This window comes from Sciurus carolinensis, chromosome 11 (assembly GCF_902686445.1).
Source record: "Sciurus carolinensis chromosome 11, mSciCar1.2, whole genome shotgun sequence".
In the NCBI taxonomy this organism is placed as follows: domain Eukaryota; kingdom Metazoa; phylum Chordata; class Mammalia; order Rodentia; family Sciuridae; genus Sciurus; species Sciurus carolinensis.
The window spans coordinates 42318092-42341787 of record NC_062223.1 but is presented as its reverse complement, the minus strand read 5'-3'; the positions used below and the strand labels follow the sequence as shown (position 1 = coordinate 42341787).

The following is a 23696-nucleotide window of genomic DNA, read 5'->3' as shown; positions in this document are numbered from 1 at the left end:
AAGTGAAGGAGTGCAGCTTGGCACTCTCACTGGACAAATACTCTCTCCCTACCTTCCTTCACCTAACATCTCAGTCTAACCCGTTAGTCTCTTAGAAAAAGGGTCTGGGCCCCTAGGAGGCAGGAAAGCAAACAGACTTTGCAAACATTTGCTTGCACAGCCTGACTCTGAGATTCCCTGGGCCTTGGAGAACAAACACAGCCCTTCTGTAGCACGGTGGAAATCCCGAGAGGTCAGGTGCAGTCTGGTAAACAACACGGTCCAGGCACCCTGCAGAACACCTGGGGCTGTGCTTGGCAGGAGAAAGACCTTAGTCCACCAGGACCCCGGACTAGAGGTTTGGAGGGAAGACTGACACCTCCCGGGAGGGAGCGGGGGAGGTGGGGCCCAACACCCGCCCCCGCAGTGGGCCCTAGACCGCAGGCATCCTCCTCCTTCCCGGGATGCTGCGATCCCGAGTGGCGGAGCTGAGGCCCGCGGGAAAAGCAGAAAAGGGCCATTGCCACTTTAAATGACTCAGGAAGTGAAAGGAGGACGCCAACGGTGAGAGGAAAGTGGAACCGGGGCGGCGCGGGGCGGCGCGGGCCGGCAGCGGCCGCGATCTCGCCGGGCAGCGGAGGCCAAGCGGCGCGCGGCGCAGCGCGGGGGCCGACGGGGCGCGAGCGGCCGCGCCGGAAGTGCGGGCAGCAGAGGAAGCGCAGCGCAGCGCCCGGCGAGCAGGCCGAGCCGGCTGGGAGGCACTGTGCTCGCGGCCCGGCGGGGGCTGCCGCGGCCCCAGGCCCCGCTCCCGGACGCCGCGCGGCCCAGCCGGGCGGCGACTCCCGCGGAGGGGACCCCAGTGCCGGCGGAGGGGAAGTGAGGAGGCCGCGCCAAGGAGAGGCGGCGAGCCCGCAGGCCTCGGCCGCGTCACAGCACCCACATGGCCTCCGGAGTGGGCGCGGCCTTCGAGGAGCTGCCTCACGACGGCACGTGTGACGAGTGCGAGCCAGACGAGGCTCCGGGGGCCGAGGAAGTGTGCCGAGAATGCGGCTTCTGCTACTGCCGCCGCCACGCCGAGGCGCACAGGCAGAAGTTCCTCAGTCACCACCTGGCCGAGTACATCCATGGCGCCCAGGCCTGGACCTCGAGAGCCGGCGGGGAGGGGGCCGGGAAGGAAGAGGTCGGGGCCAAGGTGGAGCAGGCGGGGGAGGTAGAAAGCGAGGCGGGGGAAGAGAGCGAGTCGGAGGAGGACAGTGAGTCGGAGGAAGAGAGCGAGACGGAGGAAGAGAGCGAGGACGAGAGCGACGAAGAGAGTGAAGAGGACAGTGAGGAGGAAATGGAGGATGAGCAGGAAAGCGAGGCCGAGGAAGACAACCAAGAAGGAGAGTCTGAGGCGGAAGGAGAAACCGAGGCAGAAAGCGAATTTGACCCGGAAATAGAAATGGAAGCAGAGAGAGTGGCCAAGAGGAAGTGTCCAGACCATGGGCTTGACCTGAGCACCTATTGCCAGGAAGATAGGCAGCTCATCTGTGTCCTATGCCCAGTCATTGGGGCTCACCAGGGCCACCAGCTCTCCACCCTAGATGAAGCCTTCGAAGAACTAAGAGTAAGTATTGGGCACTGAGCGCTTAGTCCTAGGGGTCAGGACAGCTGGGTTTCAATTGAGATGACCCAACCGTGACTACATTGATTTGTCCCTCAAAAGCTGGCCTGGCTATTCAGCTTGTTGGGAGCAATTCTTATTCAACCCTTTTTGTTTGCACAACTTTGAGAATCACATGAAAGTATGGATTTTAACTGAAAAAAAAAAAATACATGTACATGCAAAATCTAGGATATAATTTCTGAAAAATTACAAGCCTCTGATCTCTGGATCCCAGGCAAAGCATTCCTTGAAAGTTTTCGATACCACTTTGGCCGGTCTCCTAAGCATCACCATTGTTAAAATGAGTGCCTTGACAGAGTTCTTGTTAAGGGGATCTCTGCCTACCTAAAAACAGGAAACCATGATTTTGTCAAATGAATCCAAGTGGTGATTTCTCTGGAAGGAAGATGCCCTAGGGTAGTGATTTTCATAATGACTTGATATGGGCCTTTTAGGTTCTTTTTTTCTTGCTGCTTTTAGGTTCTTGTGTGAAACTTAGTAGGAGAGTAATAAGAGGGCCAAGGCTCAATGGGGTAGGAATGAAGGTTCTCAGGTTCTCTGTCTGGGCTTTTAATTATCTTGGATCTTGCTGGCACCCTAACAGTGTTAGTAAATATTTGTTGAAGGAATGAATTTGCAAGTATATTTGTGTTGTGGATGCTTACAACAAGCAAGAGAAACTCTGATGCTAAACAAGTTGAGAAGTTTGTGTGATCACCATTAAGTCATCAGTACATTAGTACGAAAAAATTTTTGGTACTAGGAATTGCACCCAGCGGAGCAATTTTAATAATAAAGATCCCTTGTATTGAGGTTTTTCCTTTCTTGTTCCTATTATTATAAAGTACACATTCAGAAAGTGTGTAAAAACATGCACAGTAATAATTATAGAGCAGATAGTGATATAACCTCAACTCAGGTAAGAAGTAGAATATTACTAGCAATATTGACACCACTCATACCATTTTCCAGTTAAAACCATCTCTCTCCCCAATAGGTAACTATTATGCTGACTTTGGGGTAGTATCCTTGTTTATCTTTATTCTTTTACCACATATGTATGCATTCCTAAATTTATTTGAACTTGACACTACCATGTTTTTATTATGCACTCTTTTGAGTTTTTCTTCATTTTTTAAATGTTTGCAAGATTCATCCATTGAGTGTGGTTCATTTTCATTGCTGTATTGAAGCCCTTTTTATGAATATGCCACAGGTACTTATTCTGTCAAAAACGAACATTTTTGGATCTTTGGACTGTTACAGTGTAGTTATAAACATTCTTGTTTATGTGTTTTGGTATATGGTTACTTGTATTATTTAAATGGACTGTGAATCTAGGAGTGAAATTGCTGGGTCACAGACTATGCCTATCTTCAGGTAGTACTAGATGCTACCAACAGTTTTCCAAAGTGGTTATACCAATTTGCACCATCATGAAGAGTATGAGTTCCTATTGCTCTATATCTTCACCACCACTTGCTGTTAGTTTTTAGTTTTCGTCAATCTCATGGGTATTTAATGAATGGTATCTTATTGTGGTTTTCATTTGCATTTCTCTGGTTACTTATGACTTTGAGTATCTTTTGTATTTCCTCTTTTTGTGAAGTACCCAGTCATTTCTATTAGATCATGTATCTTTTTTTCTCATTAATTTCCAGGTGTTTTCCATGTTTTTTTTTTTTTTTTTTTTTTTTACTTTTTTGTTTAAATGGGTTTCAAATATCTTCTAATTTGTGTCTTTTTAAAAACTTGTTCCTTGAATGCAGATTTTAACATGCTAAGATTTATCAATACTTTTTGTTTACAGTTTGTGCTTTTTTGATCTTATTCCACTTAGTGTCGACTTTTGTTTAACAGAAGTAGGGGTCAGTTTCCCATGTAGTTAATCAGTTGCTCTAGCAGCATTTATTGAAAAGAACACCTTTGGCCATATGTGGTGTTACATACCTGTAATCCCAGTGACTTCCAAGGCTGAGGCAGGAAATTTGTAAGTTCGAGGCTAGCCACCAGGGGAACTTAGCTGGACCTTGTCTTAAAAGAAAAAAAAAAAAAAAAACAAACTCGGAATTTAACTCAGTGGTAGAGCACCTCTGTGTTCAGTCCCAGTATTGCCAATGAATAAATAAGTAAAATTAAAAATGCTCTTTATATAATGATGTGCTTTTCCATCTATTATGTCAAGTATTTTGTAAGCATATTTCTTGGCTCTTCTGTACTATTGTAGTATATTCCTCTGTGAACAAGATGTTTTCTCAGTTACCATAGCTTTTAATACCTTTTTAATATCTGGTGAGCAGGCCCTTCTACTTTGTTCTTCTACCAGTGTCTCAGCCAGCCTCACTCTTTTTTTTTTTTTTTTTTTTTTGGTAGGGGTCAGGTACAGGGCATTGAATTCAGGGGCACTAAACCACAGAGCCACATCCCCGGCCCCATTTTATATTTTATTTAGAGACAGGGTCTCACTGAGTTGCTAGTGCCTCTTGTTTGCTTAGGCTGGCTTTGAACTCTAAATCCTCCTGTCTCAGCCTCCTGGGCCACTGGGATTATAGGCCTGCAGCACCACACCTGGTTCAGCCAGCCTTATAGTATAATAGTACTATAAAAAAAAAAATTTTTTTTTTTCAGGGGATGGGCTATAGCTCAGTTGGTAGAGTGCTTGCATGTTCAAGGCCCTGTGGTCAATCTCTCTCTCACACACACACACACACACACACACAATATTTTTTTTTTTTTTCAGGATTTTTTGGGGGTATTTTTTGAGTGTTGTATTGAATTTATTAACCAATATAGGGAGAATGAATACCATTACAATAAGAAGTCTTCTGATCCATTTCTTTAGGTTTTATTGCTTCACAATAATATTTTTATAATTTTTTTTCCTGAAAGAGCCTTTACATTGTGAAGTTTATTTTTAACTATTTCATAATTTTATAGTATTGTAAAAATTTTAATTTTTGTTTTCTAATTATGTATAGGAATTTGATTAACTTTTCCATATTGGTTTTCATATTAAGCTATCTGCTAAATTCTCTTACATATTCTAAGTATTTGTAGAGTCAGTCTACATATGTGATTGTATTATCTGGGAAGATGGGCAATTTTTGTTTCTTTACAATCATAATACCTGTTACTTGCTTTTTCTTGCCTCACTGTCTGGATAGGTCAGTGTTGAATAGATGTGATAGTGGATATTCTGGCCTTGTTCCTTGTGTAGGGATAATTTAAATTTCACAAATAAGTGTGTTTTTTTTATAGTTTTTAATAGACATGTTTCATCAGATTCAGAAGATTCTCTTAGCCCTAGTTTGCTAAGTTTTTCTTACATATTGAATATCAAATGATTTTTCTGCATCTGTTGGGATGATCATTTAATTTTACTCTTTTATTATGTTAATATGATGAATTATATTAATTGATTTACTTTTTGCGATTAAATTTAAAATCAATAATATATTCATATATCTCTGAAGCGTCTGTCCCTTTACTTCTTCCACCAGCTGTTGGTAACCACTTTTATTAATTCTTTTATAAATTCAAGTGTTACTTTTTGTACATAGAAGCGTGTACATATATATATGGCCTTACTTCCACCTCTTCATTAGTATTTTTAGTTATTATGTTTTATGATTAAATCAACCTTGCATTTCTGGGATATATTTGACCCAGTTTGGTCATGATGAAGTATCATTATGTTTTGGGATTTTATTTGTTAATAATTTATACAGTATTTCCTTTTCATTATATTTATAGGAGAGATTGGCCTGTAAATTTTTTTTTTTCTTTTGGCAGTGGGGATTGAACTCAGAGGGGCTTAGGGCCTAATTAAATCTCTGAGGCTGGCCTGGAACTTGTGATCCTCCTGCCTCAGTCTCCTAACTCACTAGGATTGCAGGCAGGTGCCACAGCACCTGGCAGGTGTTCTTTTTTGTACTGTTCTCATGAGATCTTGCTGTCAAGGATGTGTTGGCCTCATAGTCTAAAATGGGGTATAATGTTTCTGACTTTTTCTCTCAGTGTTCTAGAATTATTTTTGTAAGATTGGGATATTTCTTCCTAAAAGTTTCATAGAATTGACCCTGGACACCATCTGGGCCTTTTCTTCTTCTTCTTCTTCTTCTTTTTTTTTTTTTTTTTGGCAGTGCTGGGGGTTGATCTCTGGGCCTACAGCATGCTAGGCAAGGGCTCTATCACTTAGCTAAATCCCCAGCCCAATCTGGATCATTTATCTGTTTTTCATTATGTAGCTATCCTCTGTATTCCTTTAGAGCAGTAATCATGTTGATTTGTAATCTGCCTGTGATAATTCCAATATGTGAAGCATTCATATGGTTCTTTCTGCTGGTGTTTCTGATTTTTTTCTTTGAAGTTATTTCTTTTATGCGTGTGTGTGTGTGTGTGTGTGTGTGTGTGTTTGTGTTTGCTTAATTATATATGTATTTTATGTTTGACTGAGTAACTGAGTTGCCTTTAAAATATTGTTTGTGGGCACAGGGCACAGTAGGACATTTCTGTAATCCCAGCAACTCAGGATGCTGAGGCAGGAGGATAGCAAGTTTGAGGCCAACCTCAGTGACTTAGCAAGACCCTCAGCAACATAGTGAGACTCTCTCAAAATAAAATGTATTGGGGATGTAGCTCAGTGGTAAAGGGCCCCTGGATTTAATTCCCAATAAAACAAAACAAAACAAAACAAAAAACAAAAAACACCAAAAAATCTATGGGGCTCCTGAAGACTTGAATGAAACTGTATTCTTCAAGAGAAGATTTTTAGCTTGCTTTTCTGGAGGTCTGAGAGTACAACTTACTTAGAACTCCCTTAAACTGAATTAGTTTCTAGAGGTTTCTCAGACCAGATTTTTAGGAAGGCCTTTCCAGGGTTATAATCTCTTATTTTTCTTCATTCCTTCTCTGTTTTGTTCAGCTTCAAAATACTCCCTCAGGTTCTTGGAGGTGTAGATAATGGCAAGTTTACTTTTACTTTGCCTTTACTCTGAATTTTACTCTTTGGCAGGGGTGGAAAGGTGCAGAGTTTCAAGTCTATTAGGGAAAGAATCTCCTTTCAATGTCCAACTCCGAGCTTGCCTTGAGCTTTGCTTTCTATTACTGCTTTCTTCCCTCCCACCTCACCTTCCACCCCCAGCCAAATGCAGTCCATTTTCTGGGGTCCAATAAATATCTTCAGATCTAGAGCTACTTCTTGTAACTCTGCTTATTCTAACATTGGAACAATTACTAAATAAACTTGTAGATCTTACTGAATTTCACCTTTTTCCCTGATGAGTTCTGTATTCACATCCTATCCAAGATCTCACATTACATTTAAAAATTGTTGATGACCTTATTAGTTTTGGGGAGTGTTAGCCAGGTATTATGTAGCATATTCCTTAATTCAGATTTGTTTGATATTTTCTCTTTGGTGAAACTGTAATTATGGGTTTTGTGAAAGAATATAATGCCCTTTTATGCTTTTTTTCACTTAGCAATATTTCCTAGAAATCACTCCAAAAATTTGCTCCTCCCTTCTTCCCTCCCTCTCTTGCAACTGCAAATGCTTTATTATATATTATTCATTAAATTAAGAGATCATGCTTTTCAACTTTACAATGTTGATTTGGTTACTTTTCAGAGATCAAAAAGTTCCAGAGAACTCTACCTCTGAGAATGGGTCCATTGGGACAAAGGAATTCATCTAGTTTATGGATTTACTCATATGAAAATTCTCATATTATCAAGGGAGTTTTCATTTAGAGCTACATTTATTGAATTTTTTGTTGTTAAACAGCAAAGGTATAAACAGTACTCTTGACCAGTAGGTACTCCCTCTTTTTTTTTTTTTTTTTTTTGTGGTAGTGGAGATTGCTCCCAAGGCTTTGGACATGCTAGGCAACTACTATACCACTGAGCTATATCCCCAGCCTCTTGATCAATAGTTTTAAAAATTATTTTGAATATAATCTACATAAAGAAAAATGTATTTTAATTGTGACCTTGTTCATACCCCCTATGCACATATATATCTTTTAGATAACTCAAATGGAACACTATTTACTTGGCTGCCTATGATGTGTTCTATTTCTGTTGTGTTCTGTTCAAAATTCTAGATCCTCCCACTACATTGATTTCATGGCACACTATGGTCATGTCCTTTGGTTTGAAAAACACTTGTCTAGTTCACCCTAAAATCATCTGAAGAAAAGGAAGAGTCTTATAAAATGGCAAAGGGAGAGGTGGTTGGCAAAATTCAGCAGATTTGTACCATCTGAAGAGTTCTTAACATGGCCTTGTTGTGAATATATTCAGAAGTTTAGAAGCTATACCACTCTTGCTTTTGAGTTTGCCTTTAAGTCATATTTGGGGAGAAGAATAGGTAAGTGATATTGGGAACAACTGTATGGGGAAGTGGCGTCATTGAGGGGGTACCGATAGCAGTAGCAGGATAATTGGAAGGATCTAGGTATATGCCCAGAACAACTGACTCCAGAGGTAGAGGTATGCTCTGTTGTATCCCATAGTGGTCAGTGATGTCTGTGGTAGGGAGAAGGTTAAAGGGGTACAATAGTGTACTTATTTATATATTTTTATTTCTTCTAATTTTCTTAAAGGATGTAGTACACTTTTTAATAAGAGCATGAAGAATTGGCTACACAGTTGTTTGACAAGTGTCTTATTTATTCAGAATGAGACAAAAAAGCTAAGACTTAAGGTGAAGGGGTGACTTGGTATCATTAATTGGAGCTACCCCTAAATGGTTCTCAGAGGCATGAAACTCTGGGATTCCCCACTTCAGTCTAACATTCAAAATGTACTTTCTTAACCTGTCATGTGTCTTGGAAATGGACAGGACAGGCAGTGCCCTGATTTTTCTGGAGTTTACCCTCTAGTATGGGAGAAACAGTAGTTTTGGATGATGATATGTACTATGAAAACAGTAAGTCATGGTGATGAAAGAGTGAGTGGTGTGGCAGGTATGGAAGGCATCTCTGACCATTTAACATTTGGGCAGAGACCTGAATTATAAAATCTTGCAAAGATTGAGGGAAACCACCTATTGTGGTTATCATTCAGTGGTGCTTACAAAGTCCTACGATTTTATTTGTAGCAGAGACAATTGGTTTGGTACGTAAACTTCTTAGAAAGATTAATCCAGGAGAGAATGACATTGTTCTAGCAACTGTAATGCACTGTTAGCACAGACAATACTCTGACAGAATCTGCACTTATGGGGATCCATTATACAGTCAGATTTTTCAGGGGATTCAATATTGACAGTGATGGAATTTTGTTAAAGAGACTACAGGGCCTCTTCAGGGTTAGGTGGAGTAGGAAAAATCATTGAATTATGTCCTGTTAAGGGTCTGGACTCTTCTACAATCTTGTTTTTTTTTTTTTTTTTTTTCTTTTCTTTTTCCTGGCTGGAAATTGAACCCAGGGCCTTGTACATGCTAGGCAGGTGCTCTGCCACTGAGCCCCTTCAACAATCTTAACTACTGACATTATATTTTATAAAAATAGAAATTTTTTTTAAAGTCTGGGAGCATAGAGGTTAAGGCAGAAAGGATGGTGAATGGAGGTGAACTTCAGTGTTGGGTGGACAGCAAGAAAGCCACTATGGGATAAAGTGGAATGAAAGGAATAGGAGGTGGGGTCAATAAACGGTTTCTCAGTCTTGACTCCACATTTGAATCACCTGTGGATGGGAATTGTTTAAAGAGTAACTGTTTGGTTCCATCCTAGCCAATCAAATCAAAATCTCTGAAGATGGAACCCAGGCATATGTGTATATATTTAAATAAACTTCTAACTTTAGAATTGTTTTAAATTTACAGCAGAATTGCACAAATAACTTAGAGAATTCCCATATTCTGAATGCTTTTTCCCATTATTAACATCTTACCTTAATGTGATACATTTGTTATAATTAATAATCAGTATTGATACATTATTAACCACAGTTCATAATTTATTCATATTTCCTTAGTTTTCCCCCAGTGTCCCTTTTCTGTTTTAGGAGTTCACTCAGGATACCACATTATGTTTAGTCACTATGTCTTCTAAGGCTCATCTTGGTTTTGACGGCTTCTCAGATTTTGCTTATTTTGATGAACTTGTTGGTTATGATCAGATATTTTGTTGAATGGCTCCCTATTGGATTGGAATGTCTTGTGTTCTTTTCATGGTTCAACAAGGTTATTAATTATTATTATTTTTTTAATTATTTTGGTTCTGGGGTTCAAACCCAGGGGTGCTTTACCACTGAGCTACATCCTCAGCTCTTTCTAATTTTTTAAATTTTTGTGACTGGGTCTTGCCAAGTTGCTGAGAGTCTCCCTAAGTTGCCAAGGCTGGCCTTAAACTTGTAATCCTCTTCCCTTAGCCTCCCAAGTCACTGTGATTACAGGCATGTGCTATGTGCCTGGTTATAAATTTTTAGGAAGACTAGCACAGTATTAAGGTCTCTACTATTCACATGACTTCTCACTGTCAGTATCTTGAGAGACAGGATCTTCTCAGGTTCTGAAATTTCTGACCCTCTTTTCTAAGATATCCTGTAAATAGTGATCAGATAGTGTCTCTTGCACTAGTCTGAAAATGTCTCTTTGCCTTTCCCTTATTCACTTTTATTTATTTATTTTTTTAGCACAGTCTGATTCAGGAACAGTGATTAAAAATAATATTACTAGCTAGCACCTGTTTACTATTGTGTGCAGGCATTTTTAAGTACATTGTACATAATAACTTTCTTAATCCTCATGACAACCCTAGATGCGCATTCTCTTATTATATCTACTTTACAAAAGAGGAAACTGAGGCATAAGAGAGGTTAGATACTTGTCCAAGGTCATACAGTTGGAGATTGGCAGAGCTTAGCCTAGGGTTTGAACATCCCACCTTTAGGGAAAAGATGTGGGTTTTTCATGCTTGTTCTCCCAAGACTCCAGTGACCTCTTTTTTTCTCTTCCTTGACCTTCCAGTTAAAATAGAATGAGTTGACAGGTATTTTATACAGTTACCCAATTGATTTTCAGAGTAAGGTTGCTGATATATTTAGCTTATTATTAAGTTCCTCTGGAGTTAAAGTACTGTGTACCTTTGACACGAACCTTTTGACCACAACATTCTACATGGAAATTTCCCTGCCTTCCTGCCTGCCTGCCCATTAGTATACCCAGTTCAGTTTGGGATGACAGCTCATTTTATGCACTTAACTTCTGTTGGTTGTTTTAGTATCCAAAACAGGGACTGAGCTTGTCATGTGGTAAGGAGGAGTATAGATGTTCCTGGCTCTCTCAGAACAGGAGACAGAGTATAGACAAAGAATCTGAAACCAAAAGCTTTGATTTGGATATGTGGAATAGAGATAAAAATAGTTTGAGAAATAGAAGTCTTACCCTGAAGAAGTGGATCGTACTACTTGTGTGTGCATGTGTATGTATGTATATATGTATCATTGTGATAGGGATCAAGCCAACATGGCAGGGAGGGGGATAACAATTGATGCCCTTTTTAGACATCAGAAAAGTAATCAAGAATGAAAAAAACCAAAATACTCCAAATATATTAAAGGCTTAGCCATAATTTATGGCAGATAAGCATATGGCAATGACTTTGATGTATACTATAGTGTGCTAGATAATTCTTACTGAACATTTAATTATATATTAAACTCATTTCAGATGTGTTTAACTAGTTTTCTTTTAATCATCTAGTAATCTGTTTTTAGCTTCAATAATAGTATTACAGGAAACATCCATTTTAATACATCCGAACTGTAACCTATAGTTGGCTTCACTTTCAGACTGTTTTTTTTTTTTTAGTTAATTTTATTCATCTCAGTTTTTTTTTTTTTGAAGTCACACAGGATATTTTATTTTTACTTTGTAGTTCTTTCACTCTTTTTTTTAAAGAAATGGCTGAATAGGACAAGTTCTTTAAAATAATACAAAAATATCAGTCAAATATGTAAAAAGTCAATAGCACTTAACAGCACTCAACAGTAACAGTGGAAACTATACCTTTAGACTTTTTCAAAAAGACTTCTGCCCACAAAGTTAAGTTTGGATTCTTCCAACTCTTAAGAGGCCCCCTATTCCCAAATCGTTGTTCTTTGTGATAAAAAGCAAATAAGGCAGAAGAGCTGGGGGTTTTTTTGGATTTTTTTTTTTTTCTCCTTTTGTTTCAAATGAGTGAAAAACAGCTTCCCTTGTTTCAAAAAGAAAAACAAACACCCTCAAAAATAAGTCACTATTACCCCCAGTTGGGACTCTGGACATAAACCGTGAGGCTCTGGGGTCAAGTGGCCAGAGCCCAGATCCCTGCCAAGGTCAAATCTGCACACAGGGAGAGGCCACACTGTCCACCCAGGATTTTACACACAGTGAGTGGAAAGGCCAGAGGACACATCTATGGGGTGCCTGAATGTCCAGCCCCTCCTGAGCCATAATCCTGAGGGGCAAGTGTGACCCAACAGCTTTCTCGAAATGCTGGAGAAGCCTGTGGTTCCGATGGCAGGTCATTCCTGGTAGAGCCCCTCGAAGTCTGCAGCCTTCATAGCCAGCTGATAGTCGGGGCTGGGGTTCTGCTGTGTCAGCAGCCTGGGAGAAAACCAGAAACTGATGAGGCTGGATATCACCATGTAGGACGCCATGATTGTCACCGACATTGTGACTGATACAAAGCAGTGAGAGTCCACCCACAGAGATGACCAGTCCTTCCAGTAATATGACCCCCACAAGGGCAGCCAAGGAGGTGAACACCACGAGGAGCAGGAAAATCCCAACAGGGACACAGCTGACACAGCAATGAACACCAGCACAGTGAGGACCAGAAAGGGATGCCTGTAGATACTGACCCACTGGAGACTTCGTGAAGGCAACCACCTTTGAGTTATTCTGGAAAGACTCTAGCAGCAAAGACAGCTTCCTCTGCAGCTCCTGCAAGTCCTTTAAGGTACTCGGGGACTCCTCTTTAGCCATCCTGGAACTCTCTTCAATATCTTTGGGGATTAATCCTCCTATTGATAAGTTCTCCAGTGTAGCGTGCTGTCCAATCTCTCATGTTGCCCAGGTGCTTGCCTTCACTGGGGCTGGTGTAGTGCTGCCCCGGCCGCATCTGGTGGCAGAGCGCTGGGAGGTGCGAGGAGGAAGGAGCGCACTGGCGCGCAGCTGCCGCGCCTGCTTCCGCTGCCCCATGGCTCCGTTTGGACCGCCTCATCTCAGTTTTTGAGCACTTACTTTGGTGAGCTGTATAGCACATACTGAAAAGAATAAGGAGAGGTTCCTGCTTTAGAAAGCTTACAGCCTAGCAAGAAAGGTAGTCTTTTGTGTTAAGTATTAGAGGAGAGGCACAGCAATATATGCGACTTTAGAGAAAAGAAGAAATAATATTAGAGGGTATGGAACCAGGAATAGTTTCTTGGAGGAAGTGGTATTTGACATAGGCTTTAGAAAGATGGGTAGGACTGGGTGCAGTGGCACATGCCTGAAATTCCGGCAGCTGGGAGGCTGAGGCAGAAAAATCACAAGTTTGAGGCCAACCTCAGTAACTTAAGGAGGCCCTAAGCAACTTTGTGAGACCCAGCCTCAAAATAAAATGGGGTGGGGATGTGGCTCAGTGGTTAAGTGTTTAATCCCTGGTACTTAAAGATAAAAAAAATTGAATAAGTAAAAAAATGGGTAGGGTTTTACTAGGTAGATACAGGCTGTTCAGGTAGCCCGCCTCTCTGTTCCCTAGCAACAGCTTGTGCACTTTTTTTTTTTCCCCACAAAATGTTGCATACTGTTTCAGTGTTAATTCTTTCCATGTTTGTCCCCTGTGGGTTAAGGACTATATGTTACTGATCTTTTCGGTCCTCTTAGCACAATGCCTCTGAATAGACACACATGAAATACTTGGTTAATGGTGTGCTATGGAATTTAATAATCTCATCTTAGTCCTAGGACATTAATGAAGAACTGAGAGTTTGCATAGTGACTTAGCATATCAGTATTTATATTAAAATTTTTTAGTTCAGATACATTTAAAATAATGAAAAAAACTTGGAAAAATCCAAATTAACAGCAACCCAAACAAGATATTTATTTTTCTCTCACATAAAACAAGTCTGAATGTAGGAAGTCTAATAAGGTTGGAGGAACCATGAAGTTATGAGGAATTTAGGCTCTTTCAAGTTCCCCTTTGTCATCCTTAAGGTGTAGTTCTTCTTAGGGACCAGGGTACAGCCAGTATTTCCAAGACAGAAAAGTGAAGGGCACACACCTCTTTTTAAAGGGAGCTCTCCAGCAGTTTCTGCTAGATAATTTTTATTGAACATTTAATTATGTATTAAACTCCAGATGTGCTAGATCAGGTAGTTTTAGATCAGGTAATAATTTGTTTTTAAACTTCAATAATATTATCATAGAAAACATCCATTGTAATATGTCCAAACTGTAAGAGAGTTAACTTCAGTTTCAGAAGTAAAGCTTGAGAAGTTGCAGGGGAGGCTGGAAAATAGTCATTTCTTTAGGCCAGTATGTCCAGCTAAAAACAGGTTCTACTACTAAGAAAAAGGTCTTTGCTCCAGTTGGCTTTACAGTCTGTGAGTTTGATTCCTGGCACTTGTACCTCCTAGCTGTGTCATGTTGGGCCATTCAGTTGACCTCTGAGTTATGGTTTCTTCTTCTATAATATGGGCATAGTTGCTTCTCACGAGTGGTTTATAGTGAGGAGAAACAAGATCACAGATCTTGTAAGGAGCCTAACACAGCGCCTACAATATAACAAACCCTCAGCAATTGGTGGCTCTTATTTTTATTACCATTAATGAGCCATCTAAAGTTCTATTCTGTGTTCAGTTCTGTACAAGTTAATCTGGCAGCAGTAGATGTTCTGGACACCAAGTTTCTTTGGGTGAAAACTGTTCAACCCCCTCTCCTTCTGCTCCTTCTGCCTGCTTTAATCTAGTGAGTTGATAGGCTGTTGAAAAACTCATCTTCAGAGAAGAGGCTCCTATATATTTCAGTGTCCTGCTGGTGCCATATGCGTTAGCTAAACAAAACACAGCTGGTAAGTCTAATTTTAGGTTCACAAGTCTAGCTGGTTGTCCTGTTTAGATTTTGTTTTACATGTTGAACTGTGAGAAATTTTTATAGAAGACTATGGGAGACAGGGTAATTTACTCTCCACTTTTGGGTTAGAAAGTATCCTCTACTTTCTCTCCCATGGCAGTTAAGAAGAGAGGTAAGGGTAAGTTTATTACAGGCACCTTTATTCTTCAACTCTTTGTACTTTAGTTCCAGTGAACCCTGGCAGGGTATAACCTGTATTGAGTGGTAGATTTTGACTTCATGTGTGTGAGGAATGAAAATGCTTACCTTTGGCTGAGGTTATAAAACTAAGAGACAAGTAGAAACTTTTCTGTTGAATTTTGAGAATGTTCTAGAGATGAGAAAAAATAATAGCTGTCATTTATTGAGCAGTTTGAGACCAGTTGCTTTCCATACATTATTTAATTTGATTCTCAGTATAACTCCATACTAACTAAGCTGTGATGTTATGACTCCCATTTTATAGATGAGGAAACTAATAAAAAGGTTAAGTTTGGCTGGGTGTTATCCAGCTAGACTAGGATTTGAATCCAGGGGTGACTTTGAAGTACATATTTTTTCTACCATCTCATTTGCCTGTACTCTCAATTATTGCCACTCACAGTAAGCTAAGTTGCACTGACACATTTCTCCTGATGTTTACTAGCTATATGAAGGCATTTTGTATGTAAATATTCCAAAATGATTTTTTCCCATTTCTTTGAAGATTTTTTCCTAGCTATTCTGCAGTGTATTTTGATTATTAACAAATGGTTTTGTTCATTTTTTTGTATTCATTGCTTTTTTAGCTTAGTACACTAAACTGATACTTAGTAGTCATGATATATCATTATTCAATTAATAATAACAATAACAATTACCACAATTTATTGAGAACTTAGCATTTTCTAGCTTCTATACTGTTAAACCTTTTTACTTTTTTTTTTTACTTTTTTTTTTGCACCAGAGATTGAACCAGAGATGTTTAACCAAAAACTGAGCCAAAATTTCCAGCTCCTTTTCTTTTTTATTTTGAGACAGCGTCTTGCTAAGTTGTTTAGTGCATCACTAAATGCTGAATCTGGCTTTGAACTTGTGATCCCCCCAAGCTCCTGGGATTACAGACATGCACCACTGTATCTAGCTGATACTATAAACTTTTTTACACATTATTTGACTTAATTTTTACCATAATTTTTTGACATATAGTATTTATTAAGGTATGTTTACATGTTACTTGAAGTTAATGACATTTAAAAAAATTTTTTTAGCTCTTTACTTATTCAACATATTTATTGAAGGCTTGCAATGTGTCAGGTAAAAGCTGGTCCTGCAAGGCTCAGGAGTAACACAGAAGGCCTACAGTCTCATCTCTACATGCCTCATACTGTACTACAGCTGAGGGACCCTGAGATCACATGCCATCTGGGGTTTTGTACCTGGAGGAAACTTGACTCACTCAACTGAAGAGATGCAGTACTTTCTGTCTAGGAGGAACAAGAATGGAGCCTACTTACCTCAGGATGTCACATTTCTAGCATTTTCTGTAGTTAACTCTGAGAACTGTAAGCAAGAAAAGGGGTTAGTCAAGTCACCAAGGCCATTTGGTGACCTTGTCTTACACCAGACTGTGTAAACAATCTAAATGTTCATCAACTGGTGAATGGGGAAAAAAGAAAAAAAAATGTGGTATACAATGAAATATGATTCAGCCATAAAAGGAATGAAATACTAATACAGGATAAAACCTGGGTGAATTTTAAAAATATTATGTGAAGAGAAAGAAACCAAACTTAAAAGACCATGTAGTGTATGATTCCATTTATGTGAAATGTATAGAAAATGTAAATCCATAGAGGCAGAAAATGAGATTAGAGATTATTTGAAATTGCAGGTAGAAATGCCTATTAATTTTATGTGGGTTCAAAGAATCTTACTGGGGTAATGAGACTGTTCAAAACTGAATTATGATGCTAGTTCCATAACTTAGCAAATATGCTAAAATTAAAAATAGAAAAAAAAATGCCACTTGAAGTGTTTTCAGCAAAGAGAATCAAACAATTAATTCTAAGTACCTGGTCTCATAGAATTTATATTCTATGTACAAAACAGACAATAAGCAATCTAAATAAGAAAGGTTTCAAATAATGCTACATGTAGTAAATAAACTGGGGAGGAAGATGGAGTGACTAGAATGAGGGAGTGAAAGGAAGGCTGTTTAAGGATCTGAGATGGATTGCTCTGAAGGAGTGACCTGGCTGGTGACAGGAAGATTTAGGGGCACAGTGGTCCAAGAGGAAGGAATAGCAAGTTTAAGACCCTGAGATGGTAGCAGAAAGAAGGGCTGGAGTACAGGAATAAGGGCAGGGTGGAGGTGGGTGAGGAATAAACAAGATCTGGTTACCAGGTAAGTCATTTGAGGATGTTGGGTTTTATTCAGAGTAGCCTTATACTATTTAAGCAAGGAAATGAATTATCTGATTTATGTTCCTAAAACTTCATTCAATTTTTGTGAGGCGAATGGACTACAGCATACAATTAATGGGTGTAATATTACTATTTGTATTGGTGGGGAGAGGTAGAGATGGTGAACAGTTAGATGTGGCATATATGTCATGTATTTTAGAGTTGGATGTAAAAAGATTTGATGATGGATTTTCTCAGACCCGAGAATGATTTTGGGTCTGAGCAACCAAAGGTAGTTAGTTGTCCAGTGGGGTGCGTTTGGAGTTGAAAACTGAAATAATATAAAGAAGATGGTAGTAAAGAATTTCATATGTGGGATGGTGATATTAAAATTGGGTATATTTACTTTTTTGGGGGGTACCAGGGATTGAACTCAGGGGCACTTGACCACTGAGCCACATCCCCAGCCCTTTTTCATATTTTATTTAGAGACTGGGTCTCACTGAGGTACTTAGCACTTCACTTTTGCTGAGACTGACTTTGAACTTGTGATCCTCCTGCCTCAGCCTCCTGAACTGCTGAGATTACAGGCGTGTGTCACCGCACCTGATTGGTTATATTTACTTCTAACAAAACTTGCCTTTCTGATTTGAATCCTTAGGAAGACATTTGTATTTCATCTTCTGATCCTTTTTCTCTGCTTCTTTTTATAAAAATGGCAGAAAGTTGACTTGACATATTTTTTCAAAGTATGATGATATCAACACAAGACCAGTAGGGGAACAAACAAAATAAAACCCAAAACAGACAGCCAGTATTCTTTCTGAGCCCAACTTTATAATATAGAATTCAATATTTAGAAGCCAGTTTAGGTCCTATGTAACTTAAGTTTTCTTTACTGCTGACACATGACTTTTCTTTTGGTGCCCAACTGTTTTTTGATGTTAGACTAGAATGACTCCAGTAAGGTAATTAAATGAGAGAAGCAAGTCAGTGTAACTGGAGAGAGAGCTTGCTTTGCCTTAAGTGATTAGCTGCCATTTTGCTTCAGCTGATTTCTACTGTCTGAGAATGGTAACCTGGTATAATTATACCCTTTAGATTTTCAAAAGAAGTTAAAGATCTTTATTGTTATGTCCTATCTTCTGATTTTTAAAGCTAATTTAAAATTCCCAGTGTAATGTATAGAATAACACTCTAAAAGCTAAAGAAAATAGTTCTGTAGATTGCAGGCTTTGAATTTGTAGCTTCTGGTATGTTCCATCTTCCTTATTTACAGATGGAGAAATAAAAACCCAGAGATACAGAATGATTTTCCCAAACTTAACATTGCGGTTAATGGCAGTACAAGGAAATAGAACTTGGGTCTCCTTTTTCTTTGTGCAATGCACATTACACTAGAAAAGTTAAACTTTTTTGGAAATCTGAGGAAAGCCCACATCAGTTTCCTTAAAAAAGTGCATGTACAGCACAGTTTTTTCATATAATTTTGGGAATTTTAGCCTCCCCCCCAAATCCATGCATAAACATCAGATACAGAACCCTTTTTTTGTACCTGATGGTTCATGTTAGCAGTGTAAAAGGAACAGACCCTACTATTTATGTTTAGGCACTGTTTAGAAGAGACATTTGAAACATGAGCCCTAGATTCTCCTTTCCTTCCTTCCTTTCTTGGTCTTCCTGCCTGCCTTTTTTTTTTTTTTTTTTTTTTTGGATATTAAATCTTTAATTATACAACTAATAGGAATACATTGAGCTAAATCTAAAACCCTGTTCTACTACCTCTAATAACAATCCCAGTAGTTATTATTTTTCTTTTACATACATACATCACCTATAGAAAATGTGTACTTATTATGAATATCATTTTGCAATTTTAATTTCACAGTATTTCTTGCTGTTCGTATGCATCTACTTTATTCCTTTTATTTGCTATGGAGGTATTCCTTAGTTGGTTAATTCCATAGTTTATGTAGTCATTCACTATGGATGAATGATTAGGGCGTTTACAGTTTTCAGTATTACAATTAATGCTGAATAAATATTTTTGTGCATGCCCCCTTGAGATATGTACTAGAATTTCTGAAGAAGAAAGGAGAAGTAGACTTGCTAGTCATGTGATTTCAGAGTAGCGTTTCCATTTTACATTTTAGTCAGCAACATGTGGAAGCCCTCAGTTTCCCATAAGCCTCTTAACACTTGCTGGTATTAAAGTACATTTTTTTCAGTCTGATGGGTAAGAAATGATATCTTAATTATGAGTAAGTCTAAACATCTTTGAATATATTTATTAGTCATTTCACATTTCTTCTACATCCATGCCCTCTGTTGGGATTTCTTTTGGGCTTGTCTTTTTTTTTTTTTTTTTTTCCACTGACTTACAGGAATTCCTTTTTTTTTTTTTTTTATTATTGTTTACAAATGGGTTATATGTTGTTTCTCTATTTGTACATAGAGTCAAGGCATACCATTTGTGTAATCATACGTTTACATAGGGCAATGATGTTTGATTTTTTTTTTCCCTCCCCCCCCACCCCTCCCACCCTCTTTTCCCTCTATACAGTCCTTCTTTCCTTCATTCTTACCACTCTCCTTATCCCTAACCCTAAACCTAACCCTAAACCTAATGCTAACCCCTCCTACCCCCCATTATATGTCCTCATCTGCTTATCAGCGAGATCATTCGTCCTTTAGTTTTTTGAGATTGGCTTATCTCACTTAGCATGATATTCTCCAATTTCATCCATTTGCCTGCAAATGCCATAATTTTATCATTCTTCATTGCGGAGTAATATTCCATTGTATATATATGCCACAGTTTCTTTATCCATTCATCAACTGAAGGGCATCTAGGTTGGTTCCACAATCTGGCTATGGTGAATTGAGCAGCAATGAACATTGATGTGGCTGTATCTCTGTAGTATGCTGATTTTAAGTCCTTTGGGTATAGGCCAAGGAGTCGGGTAGCTGGGTCAAATGCTGTTTCCATTCCAAGCTTTCTGAGGAATCTCCACACTGCTTTCCAGAGTGGCTGCACTAATTTGCAACCCCACCAGCAATGTATGAGTGTTCCTTTTTCACCACATCCTTGCCAACACCTATTGTTGCTTGTATTCTTGATAATCGCCATTCTAATTGGGGTGAGATGAAATCTTAGGGTAGTTTTGATTTGCATTTCCCTTATTACTAGGGATGTTGAACATTTTTTCATATATCTGTTGATTACTTGTACATCTTCTTCTGTGAAGTGTCTGTTCATTTCCTTAGCCCATTTGTTGATTGGATTATTTGTATTCTTGGTGTAGAGTTTTTTGAGTTCTTTATAGATTCTGGAAATTAGCGCTCTATCTGAAGTATGGTTGACAAAGATATTCTCCCACTCTGTAGGCTCTCTCTTCACATTGCTGATAGTTTCCTTTGCTGAGAGAAAGCTTTTTAGTTTGAATCTATCCCAGTTGTTGATTCTTGCTTTTATTTCTTGTGCTATGGGAGTCCTGTTAAGGAAGTCTGATCCTAAGCCAACAAGTTGAAGATTTGGACCTACTTTTTCTTCTATAAGATGCAGGGTCTCTGGTCTGATTCTGAGGTCCTTGATCCATTTTGAGTTGAGTTTTGTGTAGGGTGAGAGATAGGGGTTTAATTTCATTCTATTGTATATGGTTTTCCAGTTTTCCCAGCACCATTTGTTGAAGAGGCTATCTTTTCTCCATTGCATATTTTTGGAACCTTTGTCTAGTATGAGAAAATTGTATTTATTTGGGTTTGTGTCCATGTCCCCTATTCTGTACCATTGATCTACCTGTCTATTTTGGTACCAATACCATGCCGTTTTTGTTACTATTGCTTTGTAGTAGAGTTGAAGATCTGGTATTGCAATACCCCCTGCTTCGTTCTTGCTACTTAGGATTGCTTTAGCTATTCTAGGTTTTTTATTCATCCAGATGAATTTCATAATTGCTTGCTCTATTTCTGCAAGGTACATCATTGGGATTTTAATTGGAATTGCATTGAATCTGTATAGCACTTTAGGTAGTATAGCCATTTTGACGATTAATTCTACCTATCCAGGAACATGGGAGATGTTTCCATCTTCTAAGGTTTTCTTTAATTTCTTTCTTTAGTGTTCTGTAGTTCTCATTGTAGAGGTCTTTCACCTCTTTTGTGAGATTGATTCCCAAGTATTTTATTTTTTTCGATGCTATTGTGAATGGGGTAGTTTTCCTAATTTCTCTTTCTGAAGATTCATCACTTATGTATAAAAATGCATTGGATTTATGAGCATTGATCTTGTAACCTGCTACTTTACTGAATTCACTTATGAGTTCTAAAAGTTTTCTGGTGGAATTTCCAGGTTCCTCTAAATATATAATCATGTCATCAGTGAACAGGGATAGTTTGAGTTCTTCTTTTCCTATTCGTATCCCTTTAATTTCTTTGGTTTGTCTAATTGCTCTGGCTAGAGTCTCAAGGACGATGTTGAATAGAAGTGGTGAAAGAGGGCATCCCTGCCTTGTTCCAGTTTTTAGGGGGAACGCTTTCAGTTTTTCACCATTAAGAATGATATTAGCCATGGGCTTAGCGTAGATGGCCTTTATAATGTTAAGGAATGTTCCCACTACCCCAATTTTTTCTAGTGTTTTGAGCATGAAGGGATGCTGTATTTTATCGAATGCTTTTTCTGCATCTATTGAAATAATCATGTGATTCTTAACTTTAAGTCTGTTGATATGGTGAATGACATTTATTGATTTCCGAATGTTGAACCAATCTTGCATCCCTGAGATAAAACCCACTTGATCGTGGTGCGCTATCTTTTTAATATATATTTGTATGCGATTTGCTAAAATTTTGTTGAGAATTTTTACGTTGATGTTCATTAAGGATATTGGTCTGAAATTTTCTTTCCTCGATGTGTCTCTGTCTGGTTTAGGTATCAAGGTGATATTGGCTTCATAGAACGAGTTTGGGAGGGTTCCCTCCTCTTCTATTTCATGGAATAGTTTGAGGAGTATTGGAATGAGCTCTTCTTTAAAGGTTTTGTAGAACTCGGCTGAGAACCCATCTGGTCCTGGACTTTTCTTTGTTGGTAGGCTTTTGATGACCTCTTCTATTTCATTGCTTGAAATTGGTTTATTTAAGTTGTGTATGTCCTCCTCGTTCAGTTTAGGTAATTCATATGTCTCTAGAAATTTGTTGATGTCTTCGAGGTTTTCTGTTTTGTTGGAGCATAGATTTTCGAAATAGCTGCTAATTATGTTTTGTATTTCACTCGTGTCTGTTGTGATGTTTCCTTGTTCATTCCGAATTTTAGTAATTTGAGTTTTCTCCCTCTTTCTCTTTGTTAGTGTGGCTAAGGGTTTATCAATTTTATTTATATTTTCAAAGAACCAACTATTTATTTTGTTAATTTTTCCAATTGTTTCTTTTGTTTCGATTTCGTTGATTTCGGCTCTGATTTTAACTATTTCCTGTCTTCTACTACTTTTGGTATTGGTCTGCTCTTCTTTTTCTAGCGCTTTGAGCTGTAGTGTTAAGTCGTTTATTTGTTGATTTCTACTTCTTTTTTTGAATGCGTCCCATGAAATAAATCTTCCTCTAAGTACTGCTTTCATAGTGTCCCAGAGATTTTGATATGATGTGTCTTTGTTCTTGTTTACTTCTAAGAATTTTTTTATATCCCTCCTGATGTCTTCTGTTATCCATTCATCATATAATAGTGTATTATTTAATCTCCAGGTATTGGAGAAGTTTCTGTTTTTTATTCTGTCATTTATTTCTAATTTCAATCCATTATGATCTGATAGAGTACAAGGTAGTATCTCTATCTTCTTGTATTTGCTAACAGTAGATTTGTGGCATAAAATATGGTCTGTTTTAGAGAAGGATCCATGTGCTGCTGAGAAGAAAGTGTATTCGTTCTTTGTTGGATGGTATATTCTATATATGTCCGTTAAGTCTAAATTGTTGATTGTGTTGTTGAGATCTATAGTTTCTTTATTCAGTTTTTGTTTGGACAATCTATCCAGTGGTGAGAGAGGTGTGTTAAAATCGCCTAGTATTATTGTGTTGTGGTCTATTTGGTTTCTGGAATTGAGAAGGATTTGTTTGACGTACGTGGATGAGCCAATGTTCGGGGCATAGATATTTATGATTGTTATGTCTTGCTGATTTATGCTTCCCTTAAGCAGCATGTAATGTCCTTCTTTATCCCTTCTGACTAGTTTTGGTTTGAAGTCCACATTATCTGAAATGAGGATGGATACTCCAGCTTTTTTGCTGTGTCCGTGTGCATGGTATGTTTTTCCCCATCCTTTCACCTTTAGTCTATAAGTATCTCTTTCTATGAGATAAGTCTCTTGGAGGCAGCATATTGTTGGATTTTTCTTTTTAATCCAATCTGCCAGTCTGTGTCTTTTGATTGATGAGTTCAGGCCATTAACATTCAGGGTTATTATTGTGATATGATTTGTATTCCCAGTCAATTGACTTTATATTTGTTTTTGACATGATTTGGTTTCTCCTTTATTTGGCTATTCCTTTAGGCTAGCGCCTCTTGTTGCTGATTTGCATTGTTGTTTTTCATCTCTTCCTCATGGAAT

At 38.6% G+C, this 23696-nt stretch overlaps 1 protein-coding gene and 1 pseudogene across 2 annotated transcripts in view; one reads left to right on the top strand and one right to left on the bottom strand.

The window, feature by feature from the left end:
* Positions 1 to 267: 267 nt before the first annotated feature.
* Positions 268 to 23696, top strand: part of Trim44 (tripartite motif containing 44) — a 113912-nt gene continuing 90483 nt past the window's right edge. The window contains exon 1 of one of the 2 annotated variants that reach the window (XM_047517065.1): positions 268 to 1585. In XM_047517065.1, coding sequence (XP_047373021.1) covers positions 920 to 1585 — 666 coding nt within the window. In that variant the 5' untranslated portion in view covers positions 268 to 919. The remainder of the gene's footprint in view (positions 1586 to 23696) is intronic. The other variant, XM_047517064.1, reaches the window with a different exon arrangement.
* On the bottom strand, positions 12138 to 12642 carry LOC124958712 (lipid droplet assembly factor 1-like; annotated as a pseudogene).